This window comes from Rhinolophus hipposideros (genome assembly GCF_964194185.1).
Source record: "Rhinolophus hipposideros genome assembly, chromosome: 14".
Classification (NCBI taxonomy): Eukaryota; Metazoa; Chordata; class Mammalia; order Chiroptera; family Rhinolophidae; genus Rhinolophus; species Rhinolophus hipposideros.
Window position 1 is genome coordinate 46,148,897 of NC_138060.1, and position 18,069 is coordinate 46,166,965.

General features: G+C 36.6%; 1 protein-coding gene across 11 annotated transcripts in view; it reads right to left on the bottom strand.

Moving 5' to 3' along the window:
* The window catches only part of NEK10 (NIMA related kinase 10), a 181,899-nt gene that overhangs the window by 97,340 nt on the left and 66,490 nt on the right, over window positions 1-18,069 (bottom strand). For all 11 annotated transcript variants that reach the window (XM_081071835.1, XM_081071836.1, XM_081071832.1 and 8 more), the window contains 3 exons: window positions 15,752-15,873; window positions 15,516-15,618; window positions 2,218-2,293 (listed from right to left, as the gene is read on the bottom strand). In XM_081071835.1, coding sequence (XP_080927961.1) covers window positions 2,218-2,293; window positions 15,516-15,618; window positions 15,752-15,873 — 301 coding nt within the window. The remainder of the gene's footprint in view (window positions 1-2,217; window positions 2,294-15,515; window positions 15,619-15,751; window positions 15,874-18,069) is intronic.

Genomic DNA, 18,069 nt, shown 5'->3' on the forward strand with positions numbered 1-18,069 from the left:
ATTATGACAGCTGACAGTGTCAGGATCCTGGCCAGGTCCCCTCCTACCGACATGCCCAATGCAAGCCTTTGGCATCATACTGTTAAGCAATGTCCCATGAGTCTCTGCCCAAGGGCTTTCTCCCAGCCCACCCCAAGCAGGCCAGAGTACCAGGGGGGGTTCACTTCCCAACACAGCCCTCGCCAATGACAAGTGTTCCCACTTACGATTGGAAAAAAAATTGAAAAATAAAGTACGTACTACAACCTTTCATTCGGCATATAGGACAACTCTGAAACATCTACACTATATCCCAGATAATAATCTATGAGTCTGATTATGAGTGTTCCCTGTTCTGGCTGCTTTCTCTTCTCTGTCTCATTTCCCCACTCCTCTACCAGTGTTTCCTGGAACCACCTCCCAAATAAAGGATTTCACTTGACTTCTTGTCTGCTGGAGAATCCCAAAGTAAGAAAGCAATAGAATATAATTTAGGACTGAGTTCTCTTAACTCCAGGCTCAGCTGAAGACATCAAAAACTAGGGGGAAAAAATGGCTTGTGAGCCCAATGTCATGATACAACCCATCATACAAGGGTCATTTCTAACAACTAGGGGACAGAGGAGGTAGGAGAAGGAAGTAGAAATAATTTTTTACAGCAATTTAAAAAAATGAAAAGCTTAATACAAAGACGAATGGTAATAAGATATACTGTACATGCTATAGAATAATTGTGATATACCTAAATGAAATAATAGATTAACTACATTAGGAGGTTCACTTTTCCTAAATGCTCAGTTAATTTAAAAATTACAGGACAATGTGAATCTCTCTTTGGGCTAATAAAGCAGGTTTTAGGTTTCTTCCTATATCCTCTAGAGATTTCTCTGCCCCCCCACCCCCCCCCACACACACAGAGTAATATTAGCAATTCTAAAATTCTAAAATTGGGAATAAATCTGCTTATCCTAAGTATGATCGACTGAAATTTGAGTTTGTATTCTATTTGTTGTGTAATTTTGATTGACCATCAAATCTCTTCAGGAATATATGATCATACTTTTGTGATTAAACTTTTATTTTATTTGAAAAAGAATGCAAAGTGAAACAAAAGAAAATTATTCATCTAGAAGAAGTAATGGGTGAGTCAGCCGTGTTGTTAAGAGATTAAATGTACAGATAAACTTGCAGTTTTCCAGGCACAATATTAGCATGGTCACCAACCTGTGTATCTTCTAAGTTAGTTTCAAGAACAAATATGTAAGAAATTTCTAGCAAAATAAATGAAAATTCACCTAAAACACCATTCGGAACATTTTTTTATGAAAGGAGTTTTTTAAATGAGGCTGTTATATTTACAGACAATATCTACCCTCCCCTGAGAAGATTCATTCTGAATTCTATCCCTAGGACTCAAATGCACAATGATAGACTAGATTTAAAAAGAAGATGGAAGTGTCTTGATTGTTTGACCTGATGAATGATACTTCAAACTATTTCCCTGAAATCTGCTATTTCTACTAACTACTATATCTATTTGTTAATTTTAACAGATTCAAACAAATGATATGTGATCAGCAAAAGAAGATTCTCGCTTCAAAATAATTAATGGATTGCAAAGGAATCCTCAATGCATGCCAAAGAAGCTACACGTGTCTTGATTCATCAAAATATAAACACTCATTTATCCGAAAAGCAACCAACCTTGTAAACATGTCTAAGTATATATGTCATCATTTATTCACTTACACAATAAAATTTATTAAGCACCTACTATTCATTCGCCAGATGCTGGAAAATACATATTAGGACATAAAGACCCTTCCCCTGCCCTTGAATGTTTATAGGCAGAAAGAAAGAAAAAGAATTTTATAAACCACAGGTGCAATAAAATGTTCCAAGTGCCATGTTGGCTAGCAAATCAGGCTAGCACATTCACAGCTTCATTCAACAGCCACTGCACACCTACAACGTGCCAAGGATCATTGCAATTTATAGGTAATAAAAGTAGTCCCCATGAGAAGCAGAGTTACCCTAGAGGAATGATAATTGGTTGTTGTTTTATACACACATAATGATATATAATTCTATACACATATATTACCTAAGTAATTGGGGAAAACTTACTAAATACGCTTCTTTTCCTAAAATTGTCTTTCCTTTGCGAGCCAAGAAAAGAAATGAAAGCCAAAACCAGGTAAGTATGATGTTTGTGAGTCATAAAATAACTGTCCTTACCAGGAATACAGGATTGTTCCAACAACAGATGTGAGTTTACTGTTTTCTTGTTTTTGCTTTGCCAGGCCAAAGTCAGCTACAATTCACAAAACAAAATAATGTTACTATATTTTCCCAGAATTAGCATCATTCCTTAAGTTTTACAATAACTGTTACAGTTCACAACTGAAAGCTTTCCTTCTATTTTTATTTACCTTCTGTCAGAATGCCCTATGTACCAATCTTCCATACCACTCACAGCCTTAATGAATGGCATACATATAATATGACATTATTCTATATATTTTGACATAATAAGGTTTATCTTTAGAAAAACTAAAGTCTTACTGACTGAAACATAGGACAAAGTACTAATTGAACTTGTGATTTCACTTTTTAAATTATCTTTCATAATGTCAAATTAACAGAATGAACTTAATAGTGTGGCATATGGCAATCATGACTTCATCTGTCCAAAAATAAATAAATACATAAACGTAAGGTAAGCTTGAATAACCACCATGAACATCTAAAAACCTGAACTAAATGTAATCTATTGGTACCAAATCACACTAACTATGATGTTCAAAATCATCTCAAAATATTTACATAATTTATATAAATATAAATTCAGATTATACCAACATGAATTTGGATTTTTAATTTAGAACACCAAATATTTATATTTATTTAATATTAGCACTAGCTGTACATTTCAAATCACCTACAAATACTCTTCTTTTTTAAACCACTTAACAACTTAGGCCAAGGTGGTAGAAATTTATCCTTCATATCCTCACTATACAGATTTACCAACATTTCAAGAGTCTGAATTACCACGATTGCGCAAAAACACAGTGCTGAACCAGACCAGCCCTGGAGAAACAGAGGCTGAGTTTCAGCCAAAAGCCAGAACTAATTGCCAGCCATGTGAGTGAGCCTCTTGGAAGAGGGAGTCCAGGCTTCAGATGAAGCAGCCTTAGTTAACAGCTTGACTAAAGCCTCCTGAGAGACCCTGAGTCAGAACCACCCAGCTATGCTGCTCCTGAATTCTTGATGCTCGGAAATGGTGATAACATAAATGTTTGTTGTTTTCAGCTGCTAAGTTTCACAGGAATTTGTGCCACAGCAATGGAATAATTAATACAACCGATAACACCCCAGCCCAAGTCACCGTGAAGTCTCATCTATGCTACTGAACTACACTTCCTCAACAGACTCCCTGCTTCCATCACTCCCTCCAAAACATAACTCGCCATTCCAGAGCCAAAAGGAACTCTGAAAAACCTAGAGCAAACATCCACACTTAATGAGGTTACAATTCTACAAAGACTTCTGATAAATACTAAGAACCAAGGCTAAATTCCTAATAGGCATATAAGGCCATACATACATTACCTGGGTTTTTAGAAAGGCTTTCTTGACCATACTATCAAAAATGTGTTCCCTTCTCCAACACCCTTCTATTACATTTACTTAATTCTTGACACCTTTCATTATCTGAATTTGTTTTTATTTATTTAATATTCATTTATACGTTGAGGGGCTGTCATTCCTAACTAGTATGCAAGATCCAGGAGAGCAAGGACTTGGTGTCATTTATCACTATAGATTGACAGATAGTTTTTGATATATATATATATATATATATATATATATATATATATATATATATATTCATATGGATGTGTCTATCTATTATCTATCTATCTACCTATCTCAAACCAGTAGTACTCTTAACAAATGGGAAATGTTAAAGGGCTAAATTATATGAAGTGTTGTTAAGAACCATTCACGAGCAAGATGGCTTGCTATAACCTTTCTATTCCTCTATTCTGGAATGGAGAAAATTAGTATTAATAGAAATAGTATTTTAATATTTTTAGAGGCTTACTATAATCTTAGCACACATAAACCTTGACCGATTTGCAATCTAAAATAATACTTTAACTTTTAGTTCTAATTCTACATAGAAATTATCTATTTTTTCTAAAAATGGCATTGATTTTGAAAGGCAGAAACTACGGAGTGGTACTCAACAATGATTCTACTCACTCCAGTTAATTTAGATAAATGGCAGAAACTCAGACTGACATCTGCAAAAACACAGATGGTTGAGAAGTATTCTTAAAGAGAGTAAAAGCTAATATTGTTTGGCCATTTGGAAGACTTTGGTAGCAGCAGTAATGTTTCCATTACTCTTTTCTCATTTGTGATCATATCTGGAGTAGAGGAAATGGTTTTATTTCAGGCACTGTGGTCATAAAAGCATTCATGTGCTATAACAGAAATTCAAAAACAGCAACAGAAAACATTTTTGTTTTTCCCTGTGCATTACACGTAGCACATTATGCAAAAAAGAATTAAGATTTTTTTTTAAAAAAACCTCTCCTTTAATGGAACAAATGATATAGGAAATGTCAAAGGCTGTAGCATGTTCTGCTACAGCCTGCAGCTGTTAACCTTCAGATGGAAAAGGTGTGTGGTCTCTGGTTAAGTTCTCAGATTCTTACTCTGTCATTTACTACTGGTGTGACACTTGACACATCACTCAGCTACTCTGCTCAAAAATGGCCTATAAAGCTTTCCTTACATTTTGCAAGGATTGCTCCAACAACTTTATAATAGATGAGAAGGATTTTGAAATACTATATAAATGTGTGGTATTTCCATCCCTCTCCACAGGGAGCTTTCACCCATCACACATATGCCAGTAACTCCCAAATTCTCAGCCAAGCCAGAAAACTCCAGCCTCTGTTTGGAGTTTCATCTGCAGCATCTGCCCCTTCACGCCCCAGATTAAGCTCATTACTCACAGTCCTCTAGGATATCCCAAACAGCAAGTGACAAGTCACTGTCCCCATGTCCTGGGCATAAAATCTCTGCCTCTTCCTTCTTGCTCCTCTATTCATCCACTCACCAGCTCTTGTATCTAAACCTTTGTTTTGATTCTGTGGCCATAGTTTAAATGTGCCATGAGTCTATGCCCTCTTCTCCTGCCATAATCTAGGTGCCCCTCATCAGAAAGCATTTCCTTCTAATCCATTCTACAGGGTATTTAACAATCTGCCAACCTTTGTCTTCAACACAACAGGACCCTATATAAGTACCAGAAGGTCTCCCGATTGCTATTCTTCATAAAGATTACAGCTGCCCTATCTGATCTTTGAGACTGTCCATTTATTCATTGATTCACTCATTTGTCCAACAAAAATAGATAGGATGCCAAAAAATGTATACACATTTTAACAAAGGAAAAAACTATTAAAATTGTAATACTCGATATATACTGATAACAAAGGATGAACACAAGTCACATATGAATTCTGCAATTACAAAAGGTGCTCAAAGTAGTTACCATCAGCATCCAGACACTTCTGATTATGGTGAACTACTGCTTGAGCAATGTTGACCAAAGTGTACACTTGTTGTATACATTTATTTGGCACCCCCAGTATATACTAAGCATCTACATATTCTAGGTACTGGGCTACGTACTAAAGATAAAATGGCAACCACATCAGAAATCATCCACAATGACATAGCCCTTAGGGACCAGTGATAGAGATACATTAAACAAAGAATCACACGTATAAGTGTAAATTCGAAGTTGTGATGAGATCATTAAAGAACAGGTAAATATATAATGTTATGAAAGGATATAGGGAACACAGCTGATCATGAAAAGCTTCCATGACAAAATGGTGATAGAGTAAATATGGAAAGGAGAACAGGAGTTAACTAGGTAGGAAAGGGAAGTGGAGAAGAGACTTCCAGGTTGAGGAAGCCACACATACAAAGGTCCTGTGATCAAGTCAGTATGGTCCATTGAGAAACTGAGACAAGGCCAGGCTGGCTGGAGGGTAGAAAACAGAGGGTGTGGCCAGGTGATGCAGGACTCTGCAGGCTGTGTACGGATGACCAACCTCTGTTATCACTGGCCAACTTAAAATGTCCATTTCAACAAAGCTCAGCACTTAATAATGAGCACCTTGGTGCCCTCATACATGCCTGTTTCTTAACTGAAATTCCTTTCTTAAGGGAATACTATTAAGATACATAGTTAAGTGACAAACTCTAGAGGAAGACGTGGTTCATCCCTGTCACTGTCACCTATTATTTGGGTGATTTAAGCAAGTTTCCTTACCTCTCTAAGCTTTTTTATTATCTGTAAATATGGAAATCTGCCTCAGATACTGCATGAGATGATGAATATAAGACTTTTACCCTGTAGTACATGCTCAAGAGATATAGCTATAGATGGTTGCTTCTTTCCTTTGAAGCATAGCTAACATTTTTGAAATCTTAAGGATGTCTTCTCTAAGTGAAAACAAGGAATGACTGACAATTTCAGGAAAGGATCAGTTGAAACCTCTACAATGCTAGTTGATAACAGAGGAGTCTATTTGAGCACAACTGTGTAAGGGGCCATCAGGAAGATATCCACCTTGCAACCCTATCTTGTCTACAGTTCCGCTCTTTCCTTCTGCCTCAGTAAATGGAGTGACCAGCCTCCAACTTCCATAGCAAGAGGGTCACCAGTAATGCTCTCTGTGCAGGCTCCATGGGGATGAGAAGGGGTTTCCCAGAAAGGTGCTCAGAGTTTTCCCTCAATAAACCCATCTCACTGGCACTTCCTCCTCTGAAGGCCACTCAGATTTCTAATCCCTGCCACCAAAACTTCTCCTTGATCTTCTTCCAAATGAAGTTCAGCTGTTACTAACAATATTATTTCTAATTCAACAAGTTGAATGCTAATTAAGTCTAAAATTAAAAATTTAAAACAGGGGAAGGAGGAAGGGATTTAATTTTGGTATACCGGGGTGCTCTTCCCCCATGCCACTTCCCACTCTTGCAAAGCTCCCTTCCCCAGTGCAGACCCTACCCATGAAACAGAGCGAAGATATTTCTTTTTATCAGCAGCATCACTATTTTACTGATTTCTATTGATGGAGTTGTTATGACTGAGAGCTCCAGGATGAAAAATTCAATACCTGACACAAGCATGCTTTCTGAATTCTAGGTAACTCCATGTCTACAGCACACACACTTTTGTCAGTACACTGGATTTTGGGGGAAACTAATGTCCTTACTAAATGTAGGCTCTTTAAAATCATTTTTTAATGTGGGGTTTGCTTCTGATTACTATTACTTGGAATAATTAAACTACACACATAGTTGCAATATTAAGTAGGAGTGCTAAGAGTCAAATTCTTATAATAACAGGTCAGGCGCTCGCGCGCTCTCTCTCTCTCTCTCTCTCTCTCTCTCTCTCTCTCTCACACACACACACACACACACACACTCTTTCTGGTAAGATTTTAAAGTCCAAAAGGCTCCAATGTTTCAGTCCACTAAATCAGATGTGTAGTACAGTGTACTGATGAATTTGTCTGTAAAAATAGACATTCCCACCTACTCACCATGCTGCTTCAGAGAACACACTTTGGGAAAACTCACAGAATGAAAACACGTCCAGAATACATCAGAGTCTACCCTATACATTACAACTTTTTCAGAGGACTAACCCGTATCCCAATATGCCGATATGAAAGCACACACTAAAATAAACTGTTATCTTTCATCTTTGGTACTTATACAGCCATATAAACTTATATAGCCTTATAAACCCAACATTGGAAGGTTTCCATTTCCAATGTTTTCCTAAGGTGGTAAAGATTTGATGCTTCCATATTCTCCCACCAAGTCCACTGTCTCTCCAGAAGAGCGTAACAATTATCTGGCCCAGGGTTAGGAACAGGCTCTTACTTTCCCAGGACTGCCATTCTTAACTTTTCCTCCGAGCCAAGTACTATTCAAAGCTCAGAATTGCAGAATAGCCCACTAATGTTGTGAGATTATTATTATTATTATTGTTTTAGAAATAGGATTTGACTGAATTTGCTTCACTGTCTCCTCATTTTACATGACCCAATGGCAATATAAAGAAACTGTGGTGAACTTCACAGAAAATATTCTTGCTTTCTTAGCAAGAAAGGCAATATGTTGACTGAGAGACATTCCAGAAATCCCATGGCTACCTTTCCCACACAGATGTATGAGAGTATGCAACACAAGTGACTCAATATTCTGTCGTCTTTTAAGAGCACCCAAAGTTCTGTGCCAGCTCAAACGCAAATAGACACTATATGTGGTTAATGAGAAGTAAACCACAGATTTAGTTCAAAGTAAGATAAGTCAAGAGACCTACAAAACTCATAAGTAGAGTCATTATACACATATTTGACCAGGAGATTTTACAGGTATATGAGATCATATGCATATGAGAATTTTGAGTTACCAAAAGAAGTGCAATACTAATTCATTTTTCTTTTAATGACAAACATTTCTCAGAAGCAGTTGAGACAACTAATAGCGATTAAATCTTCCAGTTCTCTAGAAACAATTAAAATGCCAAGGATTCTGGCAATATAAGACAGATCTGACTTGATTTCTCAAACTTTGGAGGCATTCAAGAAAGTAAAATCTTTCCTTTCACACCTTTGCTGAGATTACAGTGGGAACCTACACTGTTTGCTGAGATGATAGTGGGAACCTATTGAATCTCTCTCCAGTTTTGCACACGATTTCCACCTTAATCCTTGGTTCCTCTTGCATTAAGCACTCTTTCCAGGAAATCTTGGCTATCATATCAAAATCTCAGACTCACGAAATCTCACATGCAAAAATCTCATTATTGTCTATTTGTAACTGGCTTCTGAATATTTCCACTGAGATGTGTTTTCGTTCATTAGTTCATTTATTCATTCACTTGTTCATTCATTCTTCTATCCATTTATTCAATAAACATTTATTTAGTGATTTCAGAGGAACAAAGTCAAGGCAAGTGGTTTCCCTTACCTCAAGGAGGAGATGACAATAAACCAACATCCTATGTGCTATGAGAGAGGCAAGCCCAGTGGACTAAGGGAGCCCAGAAACAGAACATATCAGAGGTTGACATCAAAGATGTCATCTGGAGGAATGATGTTTGAATTGAGTAGCAGAAGTGAGGAAGTGTGCTCCAGGCAGAGAGAGTGACATGTGTAAAGTCACAGAAGGATACAACCACAGCCTGGTCAGTTCAGAAAAAAGCAATCTGACCCATGAAGCCAGAGCAAAGGGCATGGGGGAGATCATAAAGAAAGGGCCTTGGGTGCCCTAAGGAATCGAAACTTTATCTTAAATGCAATAGGGAGCTACCTGACGGAGTTTATCCAGGAAAAGGATATAATCAGATTTCTAACTCAATATGTCCAAAATCTTACACCTCAAATCTCCTCCCCCACTTCTCTGCCAAAGGTATCACAGTCTCAAAACTCAGACTCTTTCTCAACTGTTCACACACCTCATTAACTGGTCACCAAATCTTATTAATTCTGGGTCCCAAATTACTGCTGAATCTAGTCCCTCCACCCTATCATCTTCTGCTGCCACAGGAAAATGCACATCATGTCTTTCCTGGACAATCGCAAGAGTCTTTAGTGGGAAATACTGGGGCTAGCTCTCCAAAAGCCATGGGCCATCCCCCTCTCCCTTTCTCATCTCCAACTACTAAGGCTAAAAACTCACTTAGACAGTCCCCCTTAGAGTCAGGGTGGTCACATGACTTGGGATGGGCTAACACAATGTAAGAAGTCTAATAGGGACCTTCTGTGAAAGAGTTTCTTTAATGATAAAAGGAGATAGCCATTTAAAGAACAGATTTTCTTTTTTCTTTCATTCTAGCTGCTACTTGCTTCCTGTCTTTGAATAATGGTGCCTGGAGCTCTGGTCAATCTGTTAAGGATAATGGAGAAAAAAGATGGAAAAGCCTAGATCATGGCTGACCTCTTGAGTTGCTGAACCAGGTCTGGAACTGCCAACTTCCAGAACCCTCGTTCTGAGATAACTGCGTGTCTTCATGGATTAAACCATTTGTAGCCTGGCTTGTTGCATCCAAACATATCCTAATTGATACATCTCTAAAACTGGGATCCGTCTCCAGTCAGCCCCTGGTGTGCCCTCACCTGCATTACAATTATCTTCTATAATCCAAACCTGATTGCATAATTTCCGATCTGAAATCTCTGAAGATAAGTCTCTGACCAAAGGTCAAGTCCAAGGTCCTCACCCACAAAAGTCTCTATTGTCATGATGTATACAGTATCGTGCAAGTCCATAGGCACACTGTACTGCTTCAGGTCTCTAATCTTTCCTATTGGTTGTGCTGCTTTCCTATAATGCATTTAATTCTCCTATTTAACTCCTTACTTGAAGGCCCTAGAGGCAGAATTAGTCACAGTTTTTCCTGTGTGTGGTAGTTGTGAAAAGAACTGTTCACCCATATTCTTTCCAGGGGAGGAATATATTATTATTACCAGTAGCAACAGCCAAATATCATTTGAGAAACATCTAGAAATACACACAGGCTGTTTTGCTGCAGAATGAACATGTGACCTCATGCACTAAAGCCCGTGTCTGAATTCTATTACCTATAATTGAATGAATTGTTGCTTTTTTTTTTTTCCTTTTTCCTTCTTTTCTATTTCAGAGCAGAGAGTAAAGGGGGCATGTAAGGTTTACATTAAAATGTGAGTATTTGTAAAAGCCAAGACATGTGAAATGCTGGGTTGAAAGGCAAGTGCTTTTCAGCAGATTCCCACCTGCAGAGTCGTTCTCTATGGGATGGCACAGCATGGATCTTACACGGCAGGTTAGAGCATTTTGGGGCCAACTTTGACCATATGTGGCCCACAAAGCTTAAATCTGCTGAGCCCAATGTGCCACTGAGTCACCTCCAAGGCTGCAAATAAATGCAGGGGCAAGGCCTAGACATGCTTCATGGCACAAGTCATTAAAAGATACAGTCTTTTAAGCAGAAATATATTTAGACATTAAAATTAGATACCATTTGTAAAACTATGCATACCTAAATATGTTAGTACTTTCTACTCTGTTGCCACATGAAGGCAAGCTCAAGCCAGAATGCTCACTATAAATAACTGCAAACCAACCTCAATCTTAAAACATCTAATTCACCTATAGTGAGAAAAAAAAGAAGAGGGAAATTTTAGTTTTTCTAAAGCTTTGTTCTGGTCACATTTGCAATACAGTTTGTCTCATGCATTTTAAACATCACTTGGCAACTCTCTGCTTCTTTTCTGGGAGTAAATAAACCTTCTAGCACAAGAAAAGAGAAAAATACAATATGACAAGGCTGCCCCTTTGTGGTAACATGCTTTCTCGCTCTTTCTCTCTCTGTCTCTTTCTCTTTCTCTGTCCTCTGTCTCTCTGTCTCTCTTTCACACACACACACACACACACACACACACACCACAGTCTATTTTTATAGACTCTATGAATTGTAGCTTTATTTAAACCTCCCAAAATTTGGGAATCATATATATTTGGTTTCAAAGTAATGCTGTAAGATTTTAATTTAACCATAACACCTCTTAAAAATAAGTGTCTCTAATGTCCATATTTATATCAATAATGATAGACACTAAAAAACAGAAAAACATATCTCATCACTATTTTATTTAATACGTTTTTAAATAGTGAAGTCAAATATCTGTGGATTATCATTTTAGTCATAAAATCATTTTATAGTCATTTGAAATAATGGTAGCACATCAACGCCTTGTTCATATAATTTCTTTAATGGAGAGAAACTGAATTAGGAGAAGATTCTGTTCTGAGATTGATCACTGCTTCTTTATTCGAAAGTAGAAAAATAATGCCTCACTAAAAGCTAAAAAGTCTTGAAAATGGAAAATCATTTTTTTAAATGAATAACTCCTAAGTGTAAGCTTAATAAATATCAGTTAGAATAAGGTTAGGCAATGAGGGGCAGAACAGAGAAAAACAAAAGTTTGCTTACTCTTATAAAACAAAATATCTTTCTAGAGAGTCCTTTACAATATGAATATAAGCAACAAAAAAAATGTATTTTTTATTAGAGTTAGAGACTAACCATGAAAGTGGTATATTGTGTTAAGTCTAATGTGGAGACATAATAATGTAACTAGCCTGCCTATCCTAAGTTAAAAGGTGGATTGATCATATGTGTTTATCTCCTTCAGCTCTCAAAACATTGCTAACATGAAGGGGGAAAAATATCTTTGTAAAGTTACTAACACACAGGGATGATCAAAATGGGCTTGAAGACAACACAGGTTGCGATAGTCCAATGAAGTTTTGGAAAATGTAAAGTAAATGGAGGACAGCACAGAGCATGAGTCCCAACCCACGTGGCTGAGCATCTAAGGGCAAAGCCTGCAGAGCCTGGGCGCCGACCAAGGGACAACTGAACGTGGCCTCCCTAAGCCCCCTTTACCCATGTGACTCGCAGAAGGACAGCAGACAGACGGACATTGCCTCTGGCAAGGTAGTGAAGGTGCATTCTCTACAAAAAATTTAAGTAATGACTTTGGGGGTCTCCAAGGACAGGCTCCTTTGGGAGCTAATGAAGTCCACCAGATGACAGGCTGACCTGAAACTCACAGAGCTTCTAAAAGCCTTTTATTTAGTGACTTTCATGAATGTTTTAAGGACCAGTCCAGGTTCAACAGACATCTGAGGAAAGTCTCCAACAGGAAACAGAGATCAAACTAAACAGAAAAAAAGAATCTAGAAAATATAGACCTAGAAGATGTAGAAACAATGCAGGGTGCTAGAGGAAAAAAAAAAAAAAGTCTATATGTGTATATTATCCTGAGAGAAAATAAAAGCAGGATTCCATGAAACTAGAATAAAGAACAAGATGAAAGTTGGGGGAATTAAAAATATGATAAAGTTATTCAATAGAAGCGCAAGAAAATAAAGTGGCAGAAATAACTCTAAAATAGAACAAAGAGACAAAGAGCTGTAAACTAAGAAGAATTACTTTTAAAATTAGTAGATTATTTAGTATAAATATTTAAGACTTATAGGAATTCTAATAGAGGAAACAGAAAGCAGATGGGAGAAAAGCTGTGAAGAAATAATGTAGGAAATTTTCTCAGAACTGAAGTTTTAATCTCCAGATTGAAGAGCACATGTCCTTCCAGACACACTGAATGAAAAGAGACCCATCCAAAGCAGAGGGTAAAGGGAACATCCTAAAAGTTTCCAGAGAAGTAAAACAGCTCATGTATCAAGCAGTTGGAATCAGAACATATTGGATTTCCTAACAGTGAAACTGGATACCAGAAGATTAAAGTAACACCTTCAACTTCGGAAGGATAATGACTTTCCTCTGAGAATACTACACCCAGCCAAATTACCAATGAAGTACGAGGGCCCCATAAAAATATATTGTGACATTCAAGCATCGAAAAATTATAACTTCCAAAAGACTTTCTTAGGAAAGTACTGGAAGATACACTTTGGCAAAACAGAGGAGTTAAACAAGAAAGAGAAAGACGTAGGATGTAAGAAACAGAGACTCCAACCAGAGAAGGAGCAAATGAAAGTTCCAGAACAATGGCTGTGTAGCAGACCAAATTCAAATCTGGTCTATATTACAGCAAGTAGCTATGGGAGTTGGATGGCCAGGAAAACAAAATTGAGAGTAATTGCCATGTTTGCCCCTGTGCAAGTAGTACAGAGAGGGCTTTCATGATGTTTTTGAAAGATCTGGGAAGAAGAAACAATAGCTACACAAAAAAACTAGAATAACAAAGAAAACAGAAGGCAAGAAAAACAAAAAGATCAACAAGAAAGGAAAGGTAATCAACATTGAATGATAATCACACAGTAGTAATGATGTAAACACTAAATATTGATTTAACCCCAAATTGTGCTATAAGAGTATTGGCAGGATGGTAGATGGAATAAGAAAAATTAAATCCTCAACTGTCACAGTGGAAAATCAAATACCAGAAAAAAAACCTAAACAGAATTAAAAGTGGTTGTTTTAGGAAAAGAGAACTGGGAATTGCATAGGGGGAAGTTTTTCTTTATAAGCTTTTTAGCACTATTTTATTTTGTGAACTATTTTAATGTATGGTGCTAATTAAAGAAAATAAATATAAAAATTAATTAAAATAAATTTAGAAAGAAAAGAAATCAGGCTACTATAATAACAGATGAGCGTTTATGTATTTTAATGTAACCAAAGAAAATGATCACAGCTAATCTTAGTAAGAAAATGAAATGCAGGATTAACTATCATTTAGGAAATATGACTTGAATAGCCATCTAAAAAGGATGAAACAGATTTTTTCATGTATATGTGTGTGTATATATATAATATATATATAAAACATATCATATAGAACAAATCTGGTTGACAGTATTTAATAATTATATGTATATATATGCATATATACACACACATGTATATAGTATTTGCTATAAAATTCAAATACACAACTTATTATAATCCTTTTTAACTTATAAATTGAAATACCTGCATGTATATAAATAGTAAAAAATAATTAAGGAAACATTTTAGAAAATGAAAAATGTAAAAAGCTTACGGTAAACAAAATTATAATTGATTTCAAAAGACTAAGCAAATGTGTGCCCAAGATGAAGATTCACAATTATTCGGTCTCATTTTATATTTTACAAAGCACTAGCTTAAAATATTTCCAAGTAATTTTTCACTGAAGGTTATCTATGAGTTTCTGTATTAGGTTGCTTTTATTTTTTAAATATAAGATGCTCTACTTGCAAAAATCTAGACAGTGTATCTAATCATTGTTAGTGAAGACATATGGTTTTGGAAATGTATACATGTGGAATTGCCTTCACAGAGAACTAGATTGCTCTACAACTAAGAGATTCAGCTTCAAGATGTTGTTATGTAGTTCTTACATCTATAATATTTAGAGCAGTGGCCTCCAAAGCTGGGTGCCTAAGGCAATCCACTGAGAGGCACGAACAAATATTAAAATACTTACTTTGATTTTTTAATGTACCTTTGTATTTTATTCCTGTAGACTTCAGGCACTATGGAATAATTTTAGTGACGTATATATAAAACTTATAAATAAACGTACATATAATGGCAGTGTATTATCAAATTTTTTTTTTTACTGATGGAATATGATCAAAAATGTTTGGAAACCAATGATTTAGAAATGTCTCCCTACTTACAGTTGCTGAACCATTAGTAGTCCGTGATAGTAGCACAAATGTTCATGAGTGAAGAAAGGCAGGAAAAAAGCTAATATATTTTCTAGCTACATTTCTGTGCCCAATAGTCACATGTGGCTAGCGGCTACCATATTGGATAGGGTAGATACAGAACATTCCCATCAGTACAGTTAAGTTCTATGGGGGTAGCTGTGCTCTAAAATAATATTCAGAAATTCTTAAATTAAAAATTTTAATATTTTTATACTTACTAATTGTTACTTTGTCCTTATCCCCCAACATAATGTTGTTTGGCGTCAGATCTCTATGGACAATCCTCTTCTCCTTGTGTAAGTACCGGAGAGCTAAGCACAGCTTGAAACAGCAAAGAAAAGCAAATTTTATTGTCCCCAATATACATATAACCACTGATGACTACTATGTCTCTAAGAAATCAACTTGGATCTTTACCATTTTACAGAAAAATTTAATGAAAGTAAAAATGTACCTGAATAAATATTTTCCATAGCCTTTCTTCTGTAAAATGATGTTGTTTTTCCTTCAAAGAACTGAAATGTTCTCCAAGAGGGACCCCCTCTATAAGCTCCATAACTATATACAACCTATCATCTATATTTAAAAAAAAAAAAAGAAAAACGTAATAGAAATTTAAACTCAATAAAGACATCTTGAAAACACGAATTAGAATCCAAGTTTCCCAATGGGTGTGCAGGGAACAGCACTAAACAGTTAGACATGCACTATGGTAATGGATCCTCTCAGCCCTGGAAGGGGTGGGTGTGGGTGGTCTTGGGGCAACTGGAGCCCAGCAACAATCTCTTCCAGCTACAGGCTACCTCCTAGCATAAGTTTACGCTGGCAAATATTATCATTTTCGATATATGCTGCAATGTGGAATGGTTGTGAGGTGCCAAAGTGAACAAGCTAATGATCCCAAGTCATGGAGGATTCCCTGAAGAACATGTAAATCTACCTTTCCTCTCAATAGTTTAACATTTACCCTTTAATCAAGTTAGACATTTAGAGAATTGCATTTTAAGCTGCACTGTTTTGTAGCCTCACAGACTTACCTTACAGAGTTTTACAATGGAATCATGCCATGGTCTTGCAATGAACGACACAACTGCAAACACCTCCCGTGACAGAAATTTCTACTACGCCCCTCAAGACCAGAGAAAGCTGGGCTTCTCCTGGTTTTATCTTATAGATACTGGGGAATCTCATAACTGATTGTGTTTGTCTCTTTGCTTTGGATGCCAAGAAACAAGAAGTATTGTTTTCTTCTCCAAAACCAATATAAAAGTCTCAACAATGGTATGTGAAATATCTTTTGTGATGTTTCGTATGTATAAAAAATATGTATGTACATAATATTTACAAAAAGGAAATCATACTATACATGTTCTGCAACTGAAGTTTTCTTTGTTCAACATTCCTGTTGGTCACATGGTATTCCATAACGCAGTTGGATCATAGTTTATTTAGTCATTCTCCTAAGGACAGACATTTATGTTGCTTCTAATTTTTTTATAATCCCAAGAAATATTGATTGTAGATACTAACTTTACCTCTGGCTTCATTTTTAATTTCTCACCTTTTATTTTTTTTTATGACAGTTTTATAATCTATTTTATCATTTTTTATGTATTTTTAAGCCACTTCCAATTCTCTTTTGGAAGAATTCAGGTTTTAAAAAAGCGTTTTTTGTTGTTTTTATTTTTAACTAAGACAAGTTGTGTCACTTCATTAGAAGTTAGAGGCCAATCTAGATCTCTTTATGATAGAATACGCACCAAATTACAGGATATTATCTTAATATCAAGAACAAATAGCCAAGGGTGTATTATTTACTGGAGAGTGTCAGCACTGAGTTCCTCTGAGTCATCCAGGGAAAGGGAGATGGGGGTAAAATCAAAGTACACAACAGGTTTTCATAACAGCACCCCTAAAGGGGCAGTGAGGAAGCACCAATCTTTGCCTGTATTTCTTAAATCTTCCTTCAAATGCAGGTTTATTTTGAAAGTTCCTATGTGACACACATCATTACAGTTTCTCAATACTTATATTTTTCAGTTAGCTTTGACTTTATCTCAGTGTTCTGATTCGGTATTCCATCAACCTTGCAGAAAGAGCCTGCCTGCCTGCCGAATCAGTCAGGGCTCCATCGCCACCTCGTGGCAATTACTTGAACTTCAAGCAAAAGAAATCTGAAAGACCTAGCCCCCTCCCAATGTACTTTGGAGGTGAAAAACGTCATCTAGAATTCAACAAAACAACTTTTCATTTTTTCTAACACAAGTCACTAGGTTATAGTTTTCTTCTCTCCTGATCTTACTCAGTGATTTGTGTGTGCGTGTGTGTGTGTGTGTGTGTGTGTGTGTGTGTGTGTGAAAATAGCTTTAATAACTATTTTGGTTTGTTCATTCAGTGTCTCACAAATGGGAGTCCGGGTATTTTATATGTAACTATCTTTAGATCATTGATTATATCACTGTTTCATTGATCAAGAAAGTGATGCGACGGGCTTTGAATCTGGTGCAGGAAGAGCTTTGGAACTTCAGAAGCTCTCCACATCCCCCCACGGAGGCGGTGCCCTATGACCCAGGTGAACTGTTCACAGAGGAGAAGCCCGCCTTCCAGGGAATCTCCCCATTATGTGAGAAGCTGAAATAGTGCAGAGAAAATATAACACTACAGTGTGAGAGAGAACAAAAGGCTGCAGTCGGGGACAAAATAAAACATTCTACCAACACCTACTGGAAAACAAAACAAAGACATCTTTCTATCAACCTGTTGCAGAACCCA